Source organism: Triturus cristatus, chromosome 1_2 (genome assembly GCF_964204655.1).
Source record: "Triturus cristatus chromosome 1_2, aTriCri1.1, whole genome shotgun sequence".
Taxonomy (NCBI): domain Eukaryota; kingdom Metazoa; phylum Chordata; class Amphibia; order Caudata; family Salamandridae; genus Triturus; species Triturus cristatus.
The window spans coordinates 202,238,326-202,257,345 of record NC_140580.1 but is presented as its reverse complement, the minus strand read 5'-3'; the positions used below and the strand labels follow the sequence as shown (position 1 = coordinate 202,257,345).

The window sequence follows — 19,020 nt, the reverse complement described above, 5'->3', positions numbered from 1 at the left end:
TGCGGCCAATTAGCTTAATAGACTCAATACAGAAGATTGTGGCCCGCTTATTCTTACACAAGATTTTATTATGGACTGAAGAGCAGGATATTCTAAGCCCTGTGCAGGCAGGCTTTCGCCGGCGGACAAGCACAATTGACCAAATTTTCCGCTAGTTAGATCTGGGGGTCTCTAGTTGGCAGAGGTAAGCACCTTAGACCAAATAGGGACCCTTGCTTCTAGTCAGGGTACAGGGACACACACGGTAGATAACCCCTGCTCACCCTCTAGGTAGCTTGGCTCGAGCAGACAGGCTTATCCCCAAGGCAATGTGTAAAGTATTTGCACGTAACAACCACAATGACCCCCCTAGTACACCACAAACGTAGACCACACAGGTAAGTATATCAAAAATATAACTTTATCTAGTTTCAGCAGTGGCGATCCAGTATCAAAAAGGGTTTGCACATTACTCGCTTTCTTGCGTTGTCAAGATCGTAAGAAGATAGTCTCTAGTCTCTTTGGGTGATTCAGTACTCACGAAAAAGAATCAGTTCGTAGGCTCTTGGTGTTTAGATAGCCACGCTCCTCTCAGGCCGTTCGGTGCGGGGCTTCCCCAGCTCCCGAGCGATGGACCAATCCGGTCGCGGCTCCCTCGACGAGCCTTCAGTGACGACGGCGGACGTCACTGGGTGTCAGCCACTCGCAGTATGGCTCAACCGGCCAAGCCTCCACCACCAACCAATCAGGTCGCGGCCTTCTCGCTCCTTTCTCCGCTGCTTTGCGGAACGGGGAAACAGCTTCGAAGCGATTTCGGGCCCCGGGCCGTGGCGGTGAATTGCGGGCAGGATGTCTCAAGGCACCCCGAGTCAGCGGGTCGATCGAGACACCGCCAAGCTTCGCAGCAGCTCAGGGGACGCCCACGATCTCTTGGCCACCGCAATACACGTGCCGATAAGCACGTCGATCTTTTCCTCACGGCAGTCGATTCCAGGCAAGGATCAGCGCGGCGCTCTCAAGCAACACAGAGCAGCTAGCGCACTCCCCGGGGCAGATGTTTAGAAACTTGGCGGAAACAGCCCACGGTCCTTGCAGCACAGAGGGGACACAGCAGAGTCTTAAAGTCTTGGCAACCTTTCTGTCCCTGGGTTGCAAAACAGGAGGCCAGCTCTTCTCAGGCCCTTGGAGATTCAGAGTTGAAGACACAGCACACAGCAAAGTCTAGTCAGGTCAAGCAGGCAGGGCCACAGCACACAGCAAGGCCCCTTCTCCTCCTCAGCTTCAGTTGCACAGCAGAACAGGTCAGCCCTTAGAGCACACAGCAAGGCAATCTTCCTTCAGTCCTTCAGCAGTCCGTCTTTCAGCAGAGGTTCCTCTTGATTGTAGAATCTAAAAATCTGTTGTCAGGGGTCTTGTACTTATACCCCTAAAAGTCTTTGAAGTCTTTGTGCAAGTGGGTCCTGAGCCCGGTCTGATCCAGTTCTGGGTGTTGCTGGAGCACTTTGTTTTCCTGGCTTCTGCTTTCTTTTCAGAGTGTGGGGCAGAGTCGTCAGCTGCCCAGCAGGAGGTGGAGCCAGCAGTGTGGCAGGCAGGCACAGCCCTATTCACTCCCAGGTGCTATCCCCTCCCTCCACTCTACTTGCAAATGTCGCCATTCAGCAGAGGGCTGACTCAGCCAACCTCCTGGGGGATCCCCAGCCCCTGTCACTCTCAAGCCAGACAGTCAATCCACAAGCATGCCCAGGCACACAGAAGGGTCAGACAAGAGAACAGCTGCTCTCTAAAAAGCACCATTCTCCAACTCAAGATTTAAAAACAACCTTTCCTAAAAGATGTTATTAAATGCTGAGCTCAGGGATATCAAACACTCATGTCTTATCTTGTTCCTATGAGAAGATAGGCGGATAGCCATTGGCACCAGCCTCCCCCATGTTAGCCTATGGAGCAAGATAACCTTGCAGCAGTGAACACACAAAATGGCCGTTGTTCACTATCAGAACATGTTACCTGCACTAGTACATGCTCTACCTTTTACATACACTGCAATCTGCCCAGGGGGGTACCTTGGGCCTTCCATAGGGATGACTGACGTGTATAAAAAGGGAAGGGTTAGGCCCGGCCAGTGGGGACACTGACCAGGGTGACATGGCAGTCCGGGGACTGCAGGCAGGCCTGCGGCGGCAGGCCTGAGACACCATTTTCGGGCTACTCATGTGGGTGGCGCAATCAGCGCTGCCGGCCCACTAGTAGCATCTGTCATCACCAGCCCTGGCACACACAGTGCACTTTACTAGGGACTTCAGTGTGATACAAATATGCCAATCAGGTATATCCAATCAATATGATATTTTACACAGGGAGCACTTACACTCTGGCACTGATTAGCAGTGGCAGAGTGTCCAAAGCATCTAAACCAGCAAAAACGAAAGCCAGCACAGCATCAAAAATCCAGGTAGTAGAGGCAAAAGATAGGGGAAAAACCCACGCCAAGGATGTCAGGTCTAACACCGCTTTATCATCTTACATTGGAAGACGGTGATTTTAGGTAAGGGCGCATTATATGCGGTGTTCGTGGACCTAAAAGCTGCATTTGATTTGGTTCCACGAACCAAACTTTGGGAAGTTATGCGGGAGATGGGAATTGCACCCGAACTTCTTTCTGTAGTCATTCGCTTGCACGAGGGTAATGTAGCTCGGGTCCGTTGGGGGGGATGTGGGAGAGGTGACGGAAGACTTCCCTGTTGGCAGGGGTGTGTCTTGGCGCCAACCCTGTTCTCGCTCTTTGTCAACGGGGTGGTCGACTTTCTCTCGCAGACCCCCACTGATGCACCGGTTCTGGCTGGATCACGCGTTCCCATCCTCATGTTCGCGGATGACACGTTGATGATCTCGAAGACCCCAAGTGGTCTGCAGAAGGCACTCGGACGCTTTGAAGAGTTTTGCTAAATGAGGGGATTGGTAGTCAACACTGAAAAAAAACAAGTTTATGTCTTTTAACGCACACAAATCATTTAGGGGGAAAATCCATATGAATGATCTCCCCCTGGAGGAGGTAACCGCCTTCACATATTTGGGTATCACAATACAGAAGGATATGCGTTGGGATTCCCAATTGGATCGAGCGGCACTATTACATAAACAAAAATCAGGTGCTCTCTTAACCAGATTTAAAAGCTCACACACAAAACCAATGTCACCAGTCCTTGAAGTATATGGGACAATGGTATTGAGTACATGTTTATATGGGTCAGAGCTCTGGGGCTTTAGTAATTTGAACAAACTGATGATGCTTGAAAATGCTTTTTTACGCAAAATTGCAAGCCTTCCTGTTAGCACACCACTGCGCCCTTTATTGTTAGATTTAGGGAAAAAGCCACTAGTTCACCTTGTGAAGCTTCGTCCACTACTCTACTGGCGCCGGCTCTGGTGTACAGATGAACTTGTACATTACAAGAGCGGCTTCAGTGACATATTAAAATCTGATTTATCACATAATTTGCATTGGTTGCGTAGCATTAAGTCCCTTTTGGGCAGCATAGGATTGTCCGAACTATGGAATGACCCATTAAACGCTACTTTCCCTTCCAAGGATAAGCTGAGAGGTATTCGGATATAATAGAGAGGCCCTCTGACCGTAAGTTGTATTTTCAGCTACGGGTGGGCACCCTTCTGGTCGCAGAATTTACCGCTGGTTGGGGGAGTCCCCAAAATAAAAGTGACAAATGCTACAGATGCACAGAGGATCGCGAATCTGTAGAACACTTGCTATTTTTCTGTCCAATGTACATGTTACCCTGGAAAACCTGGATAAAACCCGTCTGTAAATCACTGGGTATCAGGAACTATCGCATAGCCCTTCGTATTTTGAGCACTGATACTGCTCCTCTCATCTGCATAGCAGTGGCTAAGTTCCTAGGGTGGGCCTGGGGCATACGGACCAAAGCCTTGAGATACGACGGTAATTCGTAGAAAAAACTGAAATTGTACAAGTTTCATCTAATGTTCACCACAAGGTTGGAAACACAAACAGTAATTTTAAGACACGTGTTATTTTATCTCGTGAATATCTGTATAGGTTTTAGACTGATTTTAGCTTTTGCGATGGTTGTAATAGGAATTTAATTCTAGTCTTAAAAATGTTAGGTAATTTATATGTTAATTGTGTTATGATTGTAATGTGCTTTTATGACTCAACTGTCGAATAAAGCTTGATTGATTGGTATTTCTGAGGATTTACGCTCTGTGGAAAAGGCGGTTTTGGCGCCTGATTCTGTTGGGCAACAACATGCTGCTGTCGCTGCGGTTGACAACTCACTCGTTTGGCACCTTTGAATTCAATGATGCATTATCACCATTAGCACTTTGGGGAAATTTACACTCTGTTCTCCAATGCCCTATTCTTCTGCAATTATGACATGGCCATTTCTTTTTGGCTTCATCTAGACTAAATTTTCCCTTTCCCTTTCCCAGTGTTAGGTTTTTGTCTCATGCCTGTACCATTTGCTTGTTCAATCAATTGAGCTTCCTGTCTCTCTGCCACTTTTACTTGAGCTCACATGGCTTTTTCTTTTAATTTACGCTGCTTTGCTTCAATCTCGTCACTAAAATACTATGCATGTCTAAGCACTTCATCTATCTTTTTATTTTGCCAATCTAGTATATGCTGTTTAATCATTTCACTAACTTCAGGTCGCAACCCATGCACAAATCGATACACGAAATGACTCCAATCCTTCTCACTCAAATTTTCATCACCACTGTATTGCTTAAAAGCTAATAACCTTTCGTAATAGGCATGTACATACTCTTTCACCTCTTGATGAGTTCTATCAATTTTTACCCAATCAGTTTCTTTAGGGGGTACTTTATTTTCAGAAAGGTAACTACTTGTTCATATTTTCTCATTACTTCTGGATCAGGGGCATCTGTTTTTGGATCTCTAGGGTATTCTTGAGTAGGCCATCCTATTGTAATTTTACATTCTGCCCATAGGTCTGCTGGTACAATTATGTCAAATAGACTATTCAAATCAATCCATAATACTTTTGATAATTTTACAAACCTGTCTAACTGCCTATATCACTCTACTGGCTTCTCGCGCAATCGAGGAAAGTCATTGGTAAATTACAAAATATCTTGTCTGGTCCAGGGGACATGTACATAGCCTCCGCCTGGAATCTCTCTCATGGGACATTGTTACTACCTTTTCTTTTTCTCTTACTGGGTAAGCTGCAAACGTTTTATCTGTTGCATCGTCTCATTTTCAAAACCATCTACTTTTCCATTTGTCTACATCACCCCATTTTCTCAGTAAACTAATTAAGTCTTTAATCTGAGTTGTTCGTCCCGTAGTATTCAAATTTTCAATGTCTTTTTCAGAAAAGTCTACTATGTATGGTTTTTGTAATGACATAACCTTTTCGAAGTCGATACCCATTTCACTTGCTACTTCTAATCTTTCATGTAAATTTCTCGCTCTCCACGTTATACTTTTGCATAGAAACATTAATTCTTCATCCTGATAGGTTTTTAACTTTTCCGTAGGAATAGTCCCTACTATTAAGTCTTCTAACACTATTTTTAATTTGGACACATCTAAAGGTCTAGGCTCAGCATCTTTTTGCTGTAAACTCCTTAGCCATTCACTTAATTCATCATAAGTAGGACCTACAGGAACCATTTCATTTTGTGTTTGTTCTAAACCTTTTGGTGATCCTGGTACTGATTCTGTCGTCATTATTGCTCTATTTGCTAGACTCTGATTTACTGTCAAATTTTTAGGAGTACTTTGTTCAGAAATTCCTACCGTTTGTTCCCATGAATTTTCTCTTGTATCTCTTCTTTGCATTTCATTTTCTCTGTTACTGTTATAAGGAATCGTCAGACAATGCTCACTATCGTTTTATCAAAAATTGGCATTACAGGTCCTATTGTTACAGGAACAGTTACAGCGTCCATATTTTTAGTTAATTCCCTTATCTTTTCAGTTAATTCTAAAGTAGTTCTGGCTAATTCAGCTGAATTTTCATTTGCCATTTTTCTAGGTTGAGTATTTTCAGTTTCTCTGAAGGGATTATTTCTTCCTACCTCATGTGGTACTGATTCAAACGTTATATTTTGTGGTGATTCTTTTACTGGGGCACTTGGTGTCAATGTGGAATTTGGTTGATTCGGGGGTGGATTTTTAGAAAACATGTCCTCAAGAACATCATCCTCCGACTCATGCACACCATACTTATAACCTTCTGATCCTGTATTATTTCTACCAGTAGCCTCTTCAACATTTCTCATAGGGAACAATCCATCAGTCATATTTGCACTTCGCCATCTCCTCATTCTATCATCATGATTCTCTTGTCCACACGATCTACCAAACATATATTTGTACCTTCCGCCACTCCGCTGTCATACATCTCATCTTCCCATTCTGTCAATGCTTCAAACTGTGTGAGTCTAGGTCTCAGTTCAAGTTTCATCATTCATTCTTTCTTTCTTTCAAATTCCTTAATACCGCTAAATTGAATGAACCATGTTCCGGAAATGCTAAAACTCCATCATCTTTTGTATACTTTGCCCAATTGTATAACCAAATACATGTATGATTGCCATATTTCACAACCATAAAAGATGCAGGTGATTTCGGTGGAGGAAGCAACTGTCCCTCTCTAGTCACAATCGGTTTGTTCTTTTTAAATAAGTTCTTGATCTTTCCGAACCAGGACTTTTTTTCTCTTTCTCTGGTGGATCGTAATGCATAATTTTCTCTTTTTCTCAGTATCGCTAGATTTCTCCTACAACTATTCTGTTTTATTCAATCGTAGCGTGACTTAACTAACACACCAATCTGGAGCATCTGTCACTTTTGCAATTCTCCAATCCCAGCGCAACTCTCACTAATGCACCAATCCGGAGCGTCTACGTCACCCTGTAATTCTCCACTCCTAGCGAGGTGCACACTAACGCACCAATTGGGAGCGGCTACGTTTCTTACTGACTGGCCAATCCCAGCGCGGTCTTTCTGACTTCAGCTTTTCTCGCTACTCCTGCTTCTGCTGACCCCTCCTTCACAAAAATTTTCGGCAAACTTCTTTACATTCACTTTTTACTCAAATTTTGTTAGGAAATAAATACGCCACCATTATCTGTTTCGCTAACAAAAGGATAGTCTTGACCTTTTTCACAAGAATTCCGTCTTTCCCGAGAGCAGCGCTACAATCTGCCTTACTAAGGAATCATTACATCCTTCGATAAAGTAGCACTTCTCTCTACCTTACCCTTCTAGCAAGCATTAACTAACCGTTTTTCTGGAAATAAGACACCTGTTGGAGACGCACTGCTCCTGAGAAATAAAACCAGTTTCACAATTGAGTCAAATGCCGTTTCATTTACACACTTTCATACAGAAAATGTAGTTCTTTCACACAGAATCCTGTCTTTCCAGAGAGCAGCGCAACAATCTGCCCTACTACAGAATTATCACACTCGTTAATAAAGTAGCATCTACTTTACCCTTCTATCAAGCTTAGGGAACACCTATTACCTTTCCAATGATAAGCGTAATCAGAGTTCATATGGACTCCTAGTACTTAAGACCAAAAATGTCACAGTTGGCCTTCGCTACCCATACACCTCTTTCACACAGAAATGTCCCTAACGATAACACACGACAATGTTATCAAATCGAACCCAGACAATGCGTCCTGCAACTTCAATCGTCACACGTTTTTCCACGTGTACCTACAGGGCACAATAATTCCGTCTTTCCGGAGAGCAGCGCTTACCTCTGCCCTGCTACGAAATCATTACAGGCATCCGGCTTCCTACATCCCAGAAGTCTTCAGAAACAACATAGAACTCAACGCGACTTAACATAGTGTTAATACATAAAATACTCATCCAAACATCTGCAATCAATATTCAAAAATAAATCAATAAGCAGTAATCAAATCTATAAGCAATAATCACCAAACCAATGCAATAAAACCATCATTCTGCTTCCAGAAAAACTGATCCAGCGGGAGACCCAGAGGGGAAAGAAAAGGAGGGTGAAAAAAAATATTTTTTATACACCGCTATCCTTCCTGCATCGCAGACCCGACGTCACACTAGCTCATTCACACATGCAGTCATTGATGGGGCCCATAACACCAACACTCGCACGTCTCCACTCCCGAATCTGCACACAGGAGGGATGAATAATTCAAGCGCTGGACATGTGGGGGGTACCATATAAGCTATAGGGAAGAAAGTTATTTTACAGAATATACATTAACATTCGCCACCTAGAGATTCCTAATCTCAAACATCAAGGCACTCCACCCACTTGGTTGACAGACCAATTGGTTGGATTGGTTGATGGTGATCTAGAACCAGCTAAAACACATTTTAAGACTCAGAATCCTTTACTCTCTTCATTGAAAAACCACAAACTCGTAATTTCTGTTAATCATATAATTGTTTATCTAAATATGGTTTGCAATTAATATTGGCATTAGTCTCATCAAAAGTTTAGAATTTCTGGTTTAATTAATACAAATCGCAGGACATTATATTTACCTATTCTTGCTATCTGGATTTTCTCTAATTCATTTGTCTCTGCATAACCGAATTAGCCGTTAAATTGTCCAAATAAAGCAGGCCAAAGCTCAAAGTCCAAAAGTTCTTTGCTCAGCACGTTACAGCCCCAAAGATCTCCAAAGGACCAGAATTCATGCAAGCATCTGTCATCGCCTGTGGGGTCAAAGAGGGTGTGCAGTCATAGTAACCGCCAAATGCCAGGATAAATGGAGAATGCCAGACTGCCAGCATAGATGTCAGGAAAATGGAGAATGGAATACCCCTCCCTATTCTACTACCCTTTTTATAATAAATTTCGGGATTACATGAAACATTTTTAGGCCAAGAAAGTCTGTGATTGGCTGATCGAAAAACGTCCGATTTTTATTCTATGAAGTTCTCATGTATTTTGCTGGTTCACTTCCGTAGCTCATGTTTGTCCTTATGCAACAATGTTTAAGGTTTGCTTGTATGTCCCAATTCATTTAGACCAGTTTTTACTGACTGAAGTTTGGCAGTCCACCAAGATCCTATCCTTGACCGGGGACATCGTAAGCTTAGGTCGTCAGGAAGTTCACGGAGCCATCCGAGTCTGCGCAGTAGGCATCGCGCTCACGAGACGGTGGCCACTTCTGAACTCTATTTCCGACAATATTTTTAGGTAGGCCCAAATGTCAAACTTAAGCGAAGCAAACACAAAAGAATAATTAATACAAAGAAATGATGATTCTAATGTTATACCCTCACTAATCCCTTTATGTATTAGTATTTTCCTAGCATATAGCAACATTTAAAGCGATACTATTCACCTTTAGGATCCAAACAGGAACGCAAACATCACATAAGAAACATAAATCATGCGATATCTAATTACCACATGTGCTACTATTAATATGCGTACATATTTTAGTTATTAGTTATTTTGCCATGCAAATCGCAATTCCTGCGTGTAATTGGTAAAATTATAATCAGTAGGTTATGTAGTTAGTATTTTCATGCAAAATAGAGGAGGTATGCACATTTTTGATCTAGCTGCTCCATCAGGAATAAGGGATATCAAAAGAGCCAGGAAATTAGGAAGGGCAGACACAGATTCATTGCTTGAGAGCAATGCAGGAGTGCCATTATCCGACTGCTGGCCCCACAGCTTTCTGAAGTATGCAGCGTTGGTCACATTGTTTGACATAGAAAAGATAGGGAGATTACTTACCCTTCAGCCAATACAATAACCGTGAGACAGATAACATATATCAATAAGCAACAGGTAGGGATAAGACTCCTTATAGCAGGTATTAAGGATGCGTAATCTAAAATGCTTTCGGTTTTTCTAAAAAGTAGTTTATTTTGTATAATAACTGTTATTACCGTAATACTTTCCATCATTCCTAAACATATTTGTGTAGATTGTATAAATCAAATTGCCTCTTTTTATAAAATACTAAAAACTGTTTGTCTACTGCTTTATTGACCAAAGTGGAGGTTTATGCAAGGGCAAATTATCCCCTGCAGGTAAGTTTTTCTGGCAGAGTTGTCTGCCCCATAACTCTACGAGGAGGCTGTGACAAGCAACACCTCTTAAGTCTAAGAAAATCAAGCTGGGTGTGCCCTCACCCCAAACTGAAGTTCACAACACAACCTCCTAGGTTAAGTTGGAAGGATTATGTGGTGATTTAGCATACATTCCAATGACATGGTGCTTCAAAATAAATTCGATACCAAAGAAAAGAATAACAAGAACAATTGACTATTCTTTTCATAATCTTTTTATATATTTTTGATTTTTTTTTTTTTTTCTTCCAACAAAGATTTAAGGATACGTCTGGAGCAACACAACAAAAATGTACTAATGTGCATAAATAACTAAAGAACATTTTGCAAAGAAAGTGCACGTCCGTGATGTGCACACGTTTGGGCATATAACATTATTTATTTATTTTTTTGTATTTTGAAATGGGAATTTGTATTCTCATTTTAAGAAATATTTTAATTGTCTTAATTTAGTAATTTAGGAAAAATGTACATCTTATTCACACATTGAATAGTGATATTGTAAAAAATAGAAATAACGCAATGGCAAATATGCAAAATGTTGGTGCTCCACCTCCTTTCCTTCAAACTCCTGGAGATCCACCTGTACCGTGGAGAAATTGGTATAGGGCATTTACAAAGTATTTAGGAGCTATAGGTGGTAATAGATATCGACCTGAACGTAAGAGGTTTCTGTTGGAACACAATTTGGGATTCGAGGGTCAATCTATTTATGAACATCTTCCACCTTATGTCGCTCCCCCGGGTCATGAAGATTTAGATGAATTCGAGTTAGCTGTAAAGAAATTAGAAAAACAATTTGACGTTCAACCCAGTTTAATCGTTAATAGACATAAGTTTTTCACAAGAGAGCAGTTGCAGGATGAGTCTATAGATACATATGTAGCAGTGTTACGTATGTTGGCTGCTGAATGTGAATTTGAAAACTTTACAGACCAGCTCATTCGGGATCAAATTGTAGTGCGTTGTTGGGATAAAAAGGTACAAGAGAAACTCCTTACCATGAGAAACCCAAATCTGATTGAAACTATTGACATAGTAAAGGGGATTGAGGTGTCACGGAAAGCACTTAGGGAACTCACTCGCAAAGAAACTAGTGGTGTGTCTGTGGTTAAAGAAAGCATAATTGCAAAACAAAATATGAATGAAAGTACAGTTTCTAAACAAAATAGTAATTTTAAAAAAGTTACAAAGAGAGTCAAAGAATAATTTTTTTCAACAAAAGAGTATTTGTTTTAGATGTGGTAATAATAGACATGGACTTAACAGCAGACCATGTCCGGCAAAAAATGTAAAGTGCAAAATGTGTAACAAAATTGGACATTTTGCAAAGGTTTGTTAGACGCCTAGAGACTGAATTAATGCAATGCAAGATGGAGATGTAACTGATAGTTCAGATGAAGAACAAAATTGCACAAGAGGAGTCAGACATGATTGTTGTAGTACAAGATGAGGAGACAGATTGTGTAGATCCGTATGAACACATTGAGGTAGATGGCAAAGATCTTAGACTTCTAATTGATTCTGGTGCTAGAATGACGATGATTACTGATGAGTTGTATGATGAAGTATGGGGTAAGCGCAAGTTGTTTCCTCCAGATAGGAATCCAGTCACGTATGATGGAAGAAAAATTGAGTTGTCAGGATATTTTGAGCGTCAACTAAAATTCAAGGATCGTAGCATTTTTGGAAAAGTATGTGGCCAAGAAAGGTTTAAATATTCTGGGATGGTATCACCAGGGTCTTTTTGGGATGACGCTCAGACCTGGGAGAGATGTACAAGTTTCATTAGTGACTGATGGTGAGGAAAATAGAGAGGCTGTTGCAAGAAGTGAGAATAATATCAAATGGGTTCAGAAGTTTCCTACTGTGTTTGGTGACAAGTTAGGCAAAATCAATGGTTTCAAACACAAGATTAAGGTAAGAGGGTGTTACCCCTGTGAAACACAAATTGAGAAATGTACCATTCAGTGTACGTGAAGACTTGGACAACATTCTAAAAAAAAATGTGTGATGATGGTGTAATAGAGCCAATAGAATCATCCTTATGGTTAAGTCCATTGGTTATCGCAAGGAAAAAAAATGGGCAATTGAGTGTGTGTCGACTTAAGGTGTCTCAATAAAGTAATTTGGGTTGATTCACATCCTTTGCCCAGGATTGACGATATCATAAGTACATTTTCAGGTTCTAGGTTATTCTCAAAAATTGACCTAGCATCTGCGTATCATCAAGTGGTACTTGAGGAATCATCACGCCATTTAACAGCTTTTGTTTCTCCTATGGGTTCCTACCAATTTAAGAGAATGCCTTTCGGTCTTGCATCGGCTGCGGCTGTTTTTCAACGTGTGTTGGAGAATGTACTGAAAGGTATTGATGGGGTAGTGACTTTCCAGGATTACATTTTAATAGCGGGAAAAGATCAGATTAGTCATGACAAACGTATGAATGATGTATTAGAGAGATTAAAAAAGTTTGGTATTGTGGCCAATAGGGGTAAATGTGAGTTTTCAAAGACTAAAATTGAATATCTAGGTCATGTAATTTTGGAAAAAGGGGTGGAACCTAGACCTGGTTTAGTAGATGCCATCACCAAAGCGCCTACGCCTAAGTCAAAAGAGAATGTGGCCTCCTTTTTAGGGCTTTGTGAATTTTACTCAAAATTTATTCAGAATTTTTCAGCGAAAACTGTAAATTTGAGGGAATTGTTAAAGAAAGACATAAAATTCTCTTGGGAAGAGAAATGTCAAGTGGAGTTTGAAGGGTTGAAAAGAGAAATCATTTCTGCCGGAGTCCTTGCACCTTTTGAACCTTCACAAGAATGCATTATTACTGTGGATGCCAGCAATGACGGTCTGGGTGCTACCATTGCTCAGATGAAAGGGAAAATTGAAGTAACAATTGGGTTTGCATCAAGATCATTGAGGTCGAATGAAAATTTTTTCTCTGTTATTGAAAAAGAACTATTGAGTTGTTGGGCGGTGGAAAGATTTAAATGTTTCATTTGGGGAAGGAAATTTGTACTCAAAACTGATCACAAACCTTTGGTTAGCATTCTAAGTGGGACAGTAATCAAAGATCACACCCCTAGAATAGCAAGGTTGAGCTCAAAACTTTTACAGTATAACTTTTCAATTGAATATATTCCAGGCGGTAAAAACATAAGGGCAGATTATTTATCTCGTTCACCCCTAAGTTTCACTGATTATCAAGAGAATTGTGAGGAAAACGATGAATGTTTAATTGCATGTATCGATATTTGTCATGACACCACTTTTAATGAACGTGAATGGTTAGATGAATCTTCAAAAGATATGGAACTGGATAGTGTCAGGGAGTATGTCATGAGTGGGTGGCCTAAAGAAAAAAATCTGCCTCAAAATTTACAACCTTATTTCAAAGTGGTAGACGAACTATCCATTGAAGAAAAGGGGATGCTTGTACGGGGTGATAAGTTCATTCCACCAGTATCATTAAGGGAAAGGATTATTTCTTATGGTCATGAGGGTCATCTGGGTCAAACTATAACCAAAAGGAAAATTAGAGACAGCTATTCGTGGCCCGGAATGGATTCTGCCATTGTAGCAAGTGTGCGGGGATGTGTTATCTGTGCCTCTAGTGACAAAGGTCTTAAGACAAAAGTAGTTCCATTACAACCTGTTGAATTACCTAACACAGTTTGGTCAAAGATCGCCATAGATTTTATAGGTCCTTTTGGTTCGCTTCCACGGAAATTAAGATTTGCTATTGTAGTGGTAGATTATTACAGCAAATGGTGGGAAGTGAAATTTGTAGAGGAACCTAATACTGTTAGCGTTGTCAAGTTCTTGAAAGGTCTGTTTTTAAGGGAAGGTTTTTCCCAAAGAAATTGTATCGGACAACGGTGTCCAATTTGTTTCTAGGGAAATGAAGAGTTTCCTTAGTAACAATGCTATCAGACAAAAATGTGTTGCTTTATACCACCCACAAGCCAATGGTCTGGTAGAAAAAATAAATCTCACATTAGTTGAGTGTATACAATGGGCAATTCAAAACAAGTTTGATGTTTGCAACTCTGTTGAAGAAATTCTGTGGTCACATAGATGTTGTCCAAATGCTGTAACAGGTATCACACCATTTGAATTGTTGCGAGGACGTCCACCTGCCTCAAAGTTGTGCCCTGCTTGGTTGAGAGAGTGTCAACACAAGTGATCATTTGTTAAATATGGACAAAATTGTAAGACCAAAAGTTGAAGTTTTTCAAAGTAAAATGAAAAATCATTACGACACTACTCACAGAGTTAGGCCTGTTGTAGGAGATTGGGTTCGCATTAAGGACCTTAATCATGTTCCAAAGGGAATGTCTAAATTTAAACCTGCTGTTAGAATTGAGGTTGTGACTAGGAATGCAGTGAAAACTAGCAGAAATGAATGGTGGAACAGGGGACGGGTGGGGAAGGTAGATTGTCATGATGCTCTTTCACATGATACTTGTCTTTCACCCAAACCGTTTTTGCATTCTCATGTTCCTTCATCCATCTCTTCTGACATTGTTGGTTCTGAATCCAAGGGTTCATCTTATCCTGAACTCGAGCGTAGAAGTAGCAGGCGGAATGTAATGAAACCTTTAAGATATCGTGATTGTTGTCCTATTGTTTTAATTAGCAGATGTTTATATAGGTATTGATGTATTATGCTATGTTATTCTATGTAATGTGTTTCTGTTTTATTTACTGTAAAGAAGGGAGATATTGTGGTGATTTAGCATACATTCCAATGACATGGTGCTATGTCATTGGAATGTGGAATGTACTGATGAGGCTGTAGTGGAGAGATTCCATGTGAGACAGTTACTCTGGGACTGCAGCAGCTGTGGCTAATAAACCTATCACTTGAAGTATCCAACTCTCTTACTCTTTACTCCATAATACTTCGTTACAGATTATAAGTAGATTGTAGTTCCAGGCTAATAACGGGGGGGGGGGGGGGCATCGAGCCCTTGATTTGCTATCCTGTTAAATACACTGATTTTTGTTTTATATATTGGAATATTGTGCTTTCAAGTTAGTCTTTCATTCTTTGTTGTACATTTTCTTAAGTAATTAGGCGCCCGATACTTATTTGTATGTTTTTTAAAACAAATTTTTAATCTATAGTGATCCTCTGTTTTTGACATTTATACTTATGCTTTGTGATTACAGGAATAATTAAGTACAGGAATTATCAATTTTCAGTACTTTCTGTGATTGTGTTTGAATAGGTTCTTGATATTATTCCTGAAGTTGGCACCTTATGCGGTGTATGTTGCAAATATATTTTTTCTTTTGTTTTAATTGTGCTATTTTACAACACATTTTTCTTTTGTGTTTTTTATTTGTTTATTAGATTCTTGAAAACAAAAAGACTCCTTATTTTGGTGGAGAGTTGGTGTCCATGATCGACTACATGATGTGGCCCTGGTTTGAACGATTAGAGTTCTTTGGTGTCCATGGGTAAGATTGCGTTTATTAGTTTTTTTTATCCTTGATGCCAATCTTTCAAACATATAGGTTTTACAAGAGTCCATACAATTGGTTATAGAGCGCTTTATATTTAAAAGCTCTGCGATAATTTGGGACACTTGCACCTTTAGGATATGGGACGTCCTGTTTGATAATTGTACTCCGGCTGGTTTCAGATCAGGCCTTCATTTTGTGATGCAACGGATCGACTAATCAGTCACATCACAAAATGTACATTTGCACTAAGTTGCAAAGCCTCCTGCCTGACGAAGAATAATGAGTCGGGGGTCATTTTGCGGCCCCATGTGAGAGCCTGTGAATACAGAGATGGAGACATGAAAGAGACAGCAAAACTCGATCATTGCGCTTGTGTTCCTTCCAAGTAAGCATTTTAAAGCAGCCCTGTCCCTTAGAAGTACATGGCTACTTTCAAAAGAAATGTTTACTTTGAAGGAATGAAAATTGAGAAAACATGCAATAATCGTTGCTTACCCAGGGTTGCTTGCCATAATTGCCAAAGGTGAAGCTGTCCCAAGGGGATCGCTTCACTTTGGAAAATCATTTACAACCCCAAAGTCATTGGAGATCTCAAACTATTCATACATTGCATTACAACTCACAAACCGGAGGGAATTGCATTGGTCATAAAAGTTACTTTTTAAATCGAAAATATTCTTCCAACTCACAAAAGTAACTTTTGTAGAAAGCAATTTAGATTTCTGCACTCACAAAGCCTGTGATTTAATGAATCTTACTTGGTGGCTGAAAAAAGATTTTGTACTCCAGGCCCTTATTAAGGAGTGGCAGGTTGTCCTTCTTGAAAGAAAATGTCTGCTAGCGTTGTTATCGGAAAAATAGTTCGATTTTTGTCTTGAGTTGAGTGTGTTGACATGTGTATTGGTTGGAGCAATAGTATACCACAGGAGTGCAAACAGCAATAACATGAGCAGCTGTTGTTTGCTATAATTGTGTTTTTCATGCTATTTTTTTTTTTTAGCATGAAATGCATCCATATATGAACAATGACAAGCAGAAATTTGCTCTAGGCTATAATGCTTAGTGATGGAATTGTATATCTCCTAATTTTGCATATTTCCACATAATTTCCCCAAAATGTTTGCATACGAATCAAACACCCCCCCCCCCCAAAAAAAACAAAATGCAGTTATAAGAGCATGTTTGTAACCATTGATTTAGCATATGACTTTTCACCTATACACTTTCTTCCTCTTTTACACTTTTCTTTTTACGTGTCTTCACAGTGGTCTGAAGAGGGCCCCAAAGATCAATTCCTGGATTGAACTGATGAAGCAGGATCCAGCTGTGAAGGCGACCTGCTTAGATGCAGAAACCCTGAAAGGTTTCTTTGCACTATATGCTTCTGATGAGACTCCTGATGTGTTTGACTATGGTCTTTAGAGAGAGCACTACTATGATGAAGCTTCTTGCATTTATCCATGTTCTTCCATTGGATGTTGCATATTTTCACTCTAATCCTGATGGTGCTAGGTTGAACACCTCCATTCCATCTAACAGTCATTGATGGTGCTCAGCAGATAACGTGTGCAAGAGCCAACAGATCCTGAAATACCCTATTTTATGTATGATGCTGTACACTGAACATTGCTCCGCTACTCCTTTTCATAAGTACTGTCATCTCATAACTTTCACAACACAAATGGCCAATGCATCCAGTTTCATTTTGACAATTGTAATAAAACCAAGTTTGAGATACATGTTGAAAAATGTAGTGAGTGCTTTTGAAATGTTTAGCAAGTTTAATGTCTGAGAACAGACAAATGCACAATGTTAACCTGCAGACAACTTATTTTATTCTGATATGAGATTTTGCAAAATGTATCTGTCCATTCTCAGTTTTCTCTGTATTTATTTGAAATGGTGGAAGTTTGTGTACAGCAAAAGTGACCTCGTTAGATTTCCTTGGTAGGGGAATATCCAAACTAAACATTTAAAGATTACTTTTTGATTCATTCAGTTCTGATTTTGTAGGTGGGCATCTTGAGACCTATCTGTTTCCTTACGTTTCTGACGTTTTCCGGTACACCCTAAAGTCCCATTAAATCACTTCAGTATTGTAACTTGTCTCTCTTCAATAAAAGGTTTCAGGGACAAGGAAAAATAATACTTGTTGGGGAAAAAAAATTGTTACTTGAAGAAAAGGGTACTGGTTCCAATAATATAGGTGACTCCCTGTTATGTAACCTATTATCAGTATTGGTAACACTTTGGTTTACCATTTTTAAAGGCCTAATTGAAGCTTTTCCCTATAATTACAGAAGTGTTAAGTCATCAAAACATTAGGGACTTACAGAGACAATATTTCATAAGGTCTGTCTTGTACTGCCTTGTTTTCTCCTTTAGTGTTTACATCAGACATAGGGTATCATCGGCCACATTCGAGCAATTTTCTTTTGGTTTGGAACATTCTCCAGAATATCATTAGTTAATTGTATTCCAATTATCTTTATTAATATACATAAGGTAGGAATAGGCAGCAAAGGTCTTACTTTACTGCTATTGATATTACTGATTTAATTACTTACATGTTTAAATCCATGTATGGGTAGGAGGGCTTGGGATAATCCCAATCATTTTTAGGCCAATACTGATGGCCACAGAGGAGTATATGGAAATGGACTATTTCATATAGACATCATCCTTCTGTTCAAAGCTTTAGTGCACATAGAGTACATCACACACAAATAAAAATGATCAGCATATCAGCATGTTTTACCCCACTAAGCATTCAACAGGACAATCTGCAGTCAGTTTAAACCCACTAGAAAATGCTAAAGGGACTGTATTATTTCCTAAGTAAGATTGTACTTGAATTGATTACCCACATCTTGGGGGGGGGGGGGGAATAATATACAACTAAAAGCTGAATACAAATATCAGAAAACTGAGTGAATTTGAAAAGAACACAAGCTCTAATAAAGCATTAATGCCAATAGAATGTTATGACTTCTTTGCCACAGCATGAATCTAAAAACGCCGTCCAACTAGTTACTGTTGGGTGTATGCTAAAAATGTAATTTAGGAAACATTTTTACTTTTAGGTTAATCAGTGTTGGCGTTGTCATTTCTGCAATGTAAACGGATAGCAAAGAACGTATTCTAATGGGTAGAATGCATAGACATATGAGGTATCTAGTTAGACTTATTTTCCCTGACAGCTGTAAGCGTCATCCTACTTTCATTAAAAACTGCACTCTTGCTGCAAAATGGTTTCACCCAGAGGTCAAATTTCTTGTAGGCACAAGCCTCCGGAGATACCAGTAACAAAGGTTTCCTAAACTGCTCTAGGAAAAACAAGATTTTATTAAACACAGGATGAGATGGCACAAAGGGTTCTGATATCTTGGACACGTCATCTTTAAATTGACAGTATGAGGTGAAAGGATAGTGAATGAATATAAAACGAGGAATTACAAATTC

General features: G+C 40.0%; 1 protein-coding gene across 1 annotated transcript in view; it reads left to right on the top strand.

Annotated features, from left to right (window-relative positions):
- The window catches only part of LOC146867044 (glutathione S-transferase omega-1-like), a 97,964-nt gene extending 80,303 nt beyond the window's left edge, over nt 1-17,661 (top strand). Inside the window, exons 5-6 of the mRNA XM_085603461.1 lie at nt 15,446-15,552; nt 16,824-17,661. Coding sequence (XP_085459587.1) covers nt 15,446-15,552; nt 16,824-16,980 — 264 coding nt within the window. The 3' untranslated portion in view covers nt 16,981-17,661. The remainder of the gene's footprint in view (nt 1-15,445; nt 15,553-16,823) is intronic.
- The last annotated feature ends 1,359 nt before the right edge of the window (nt 17,662-19,020 follow it).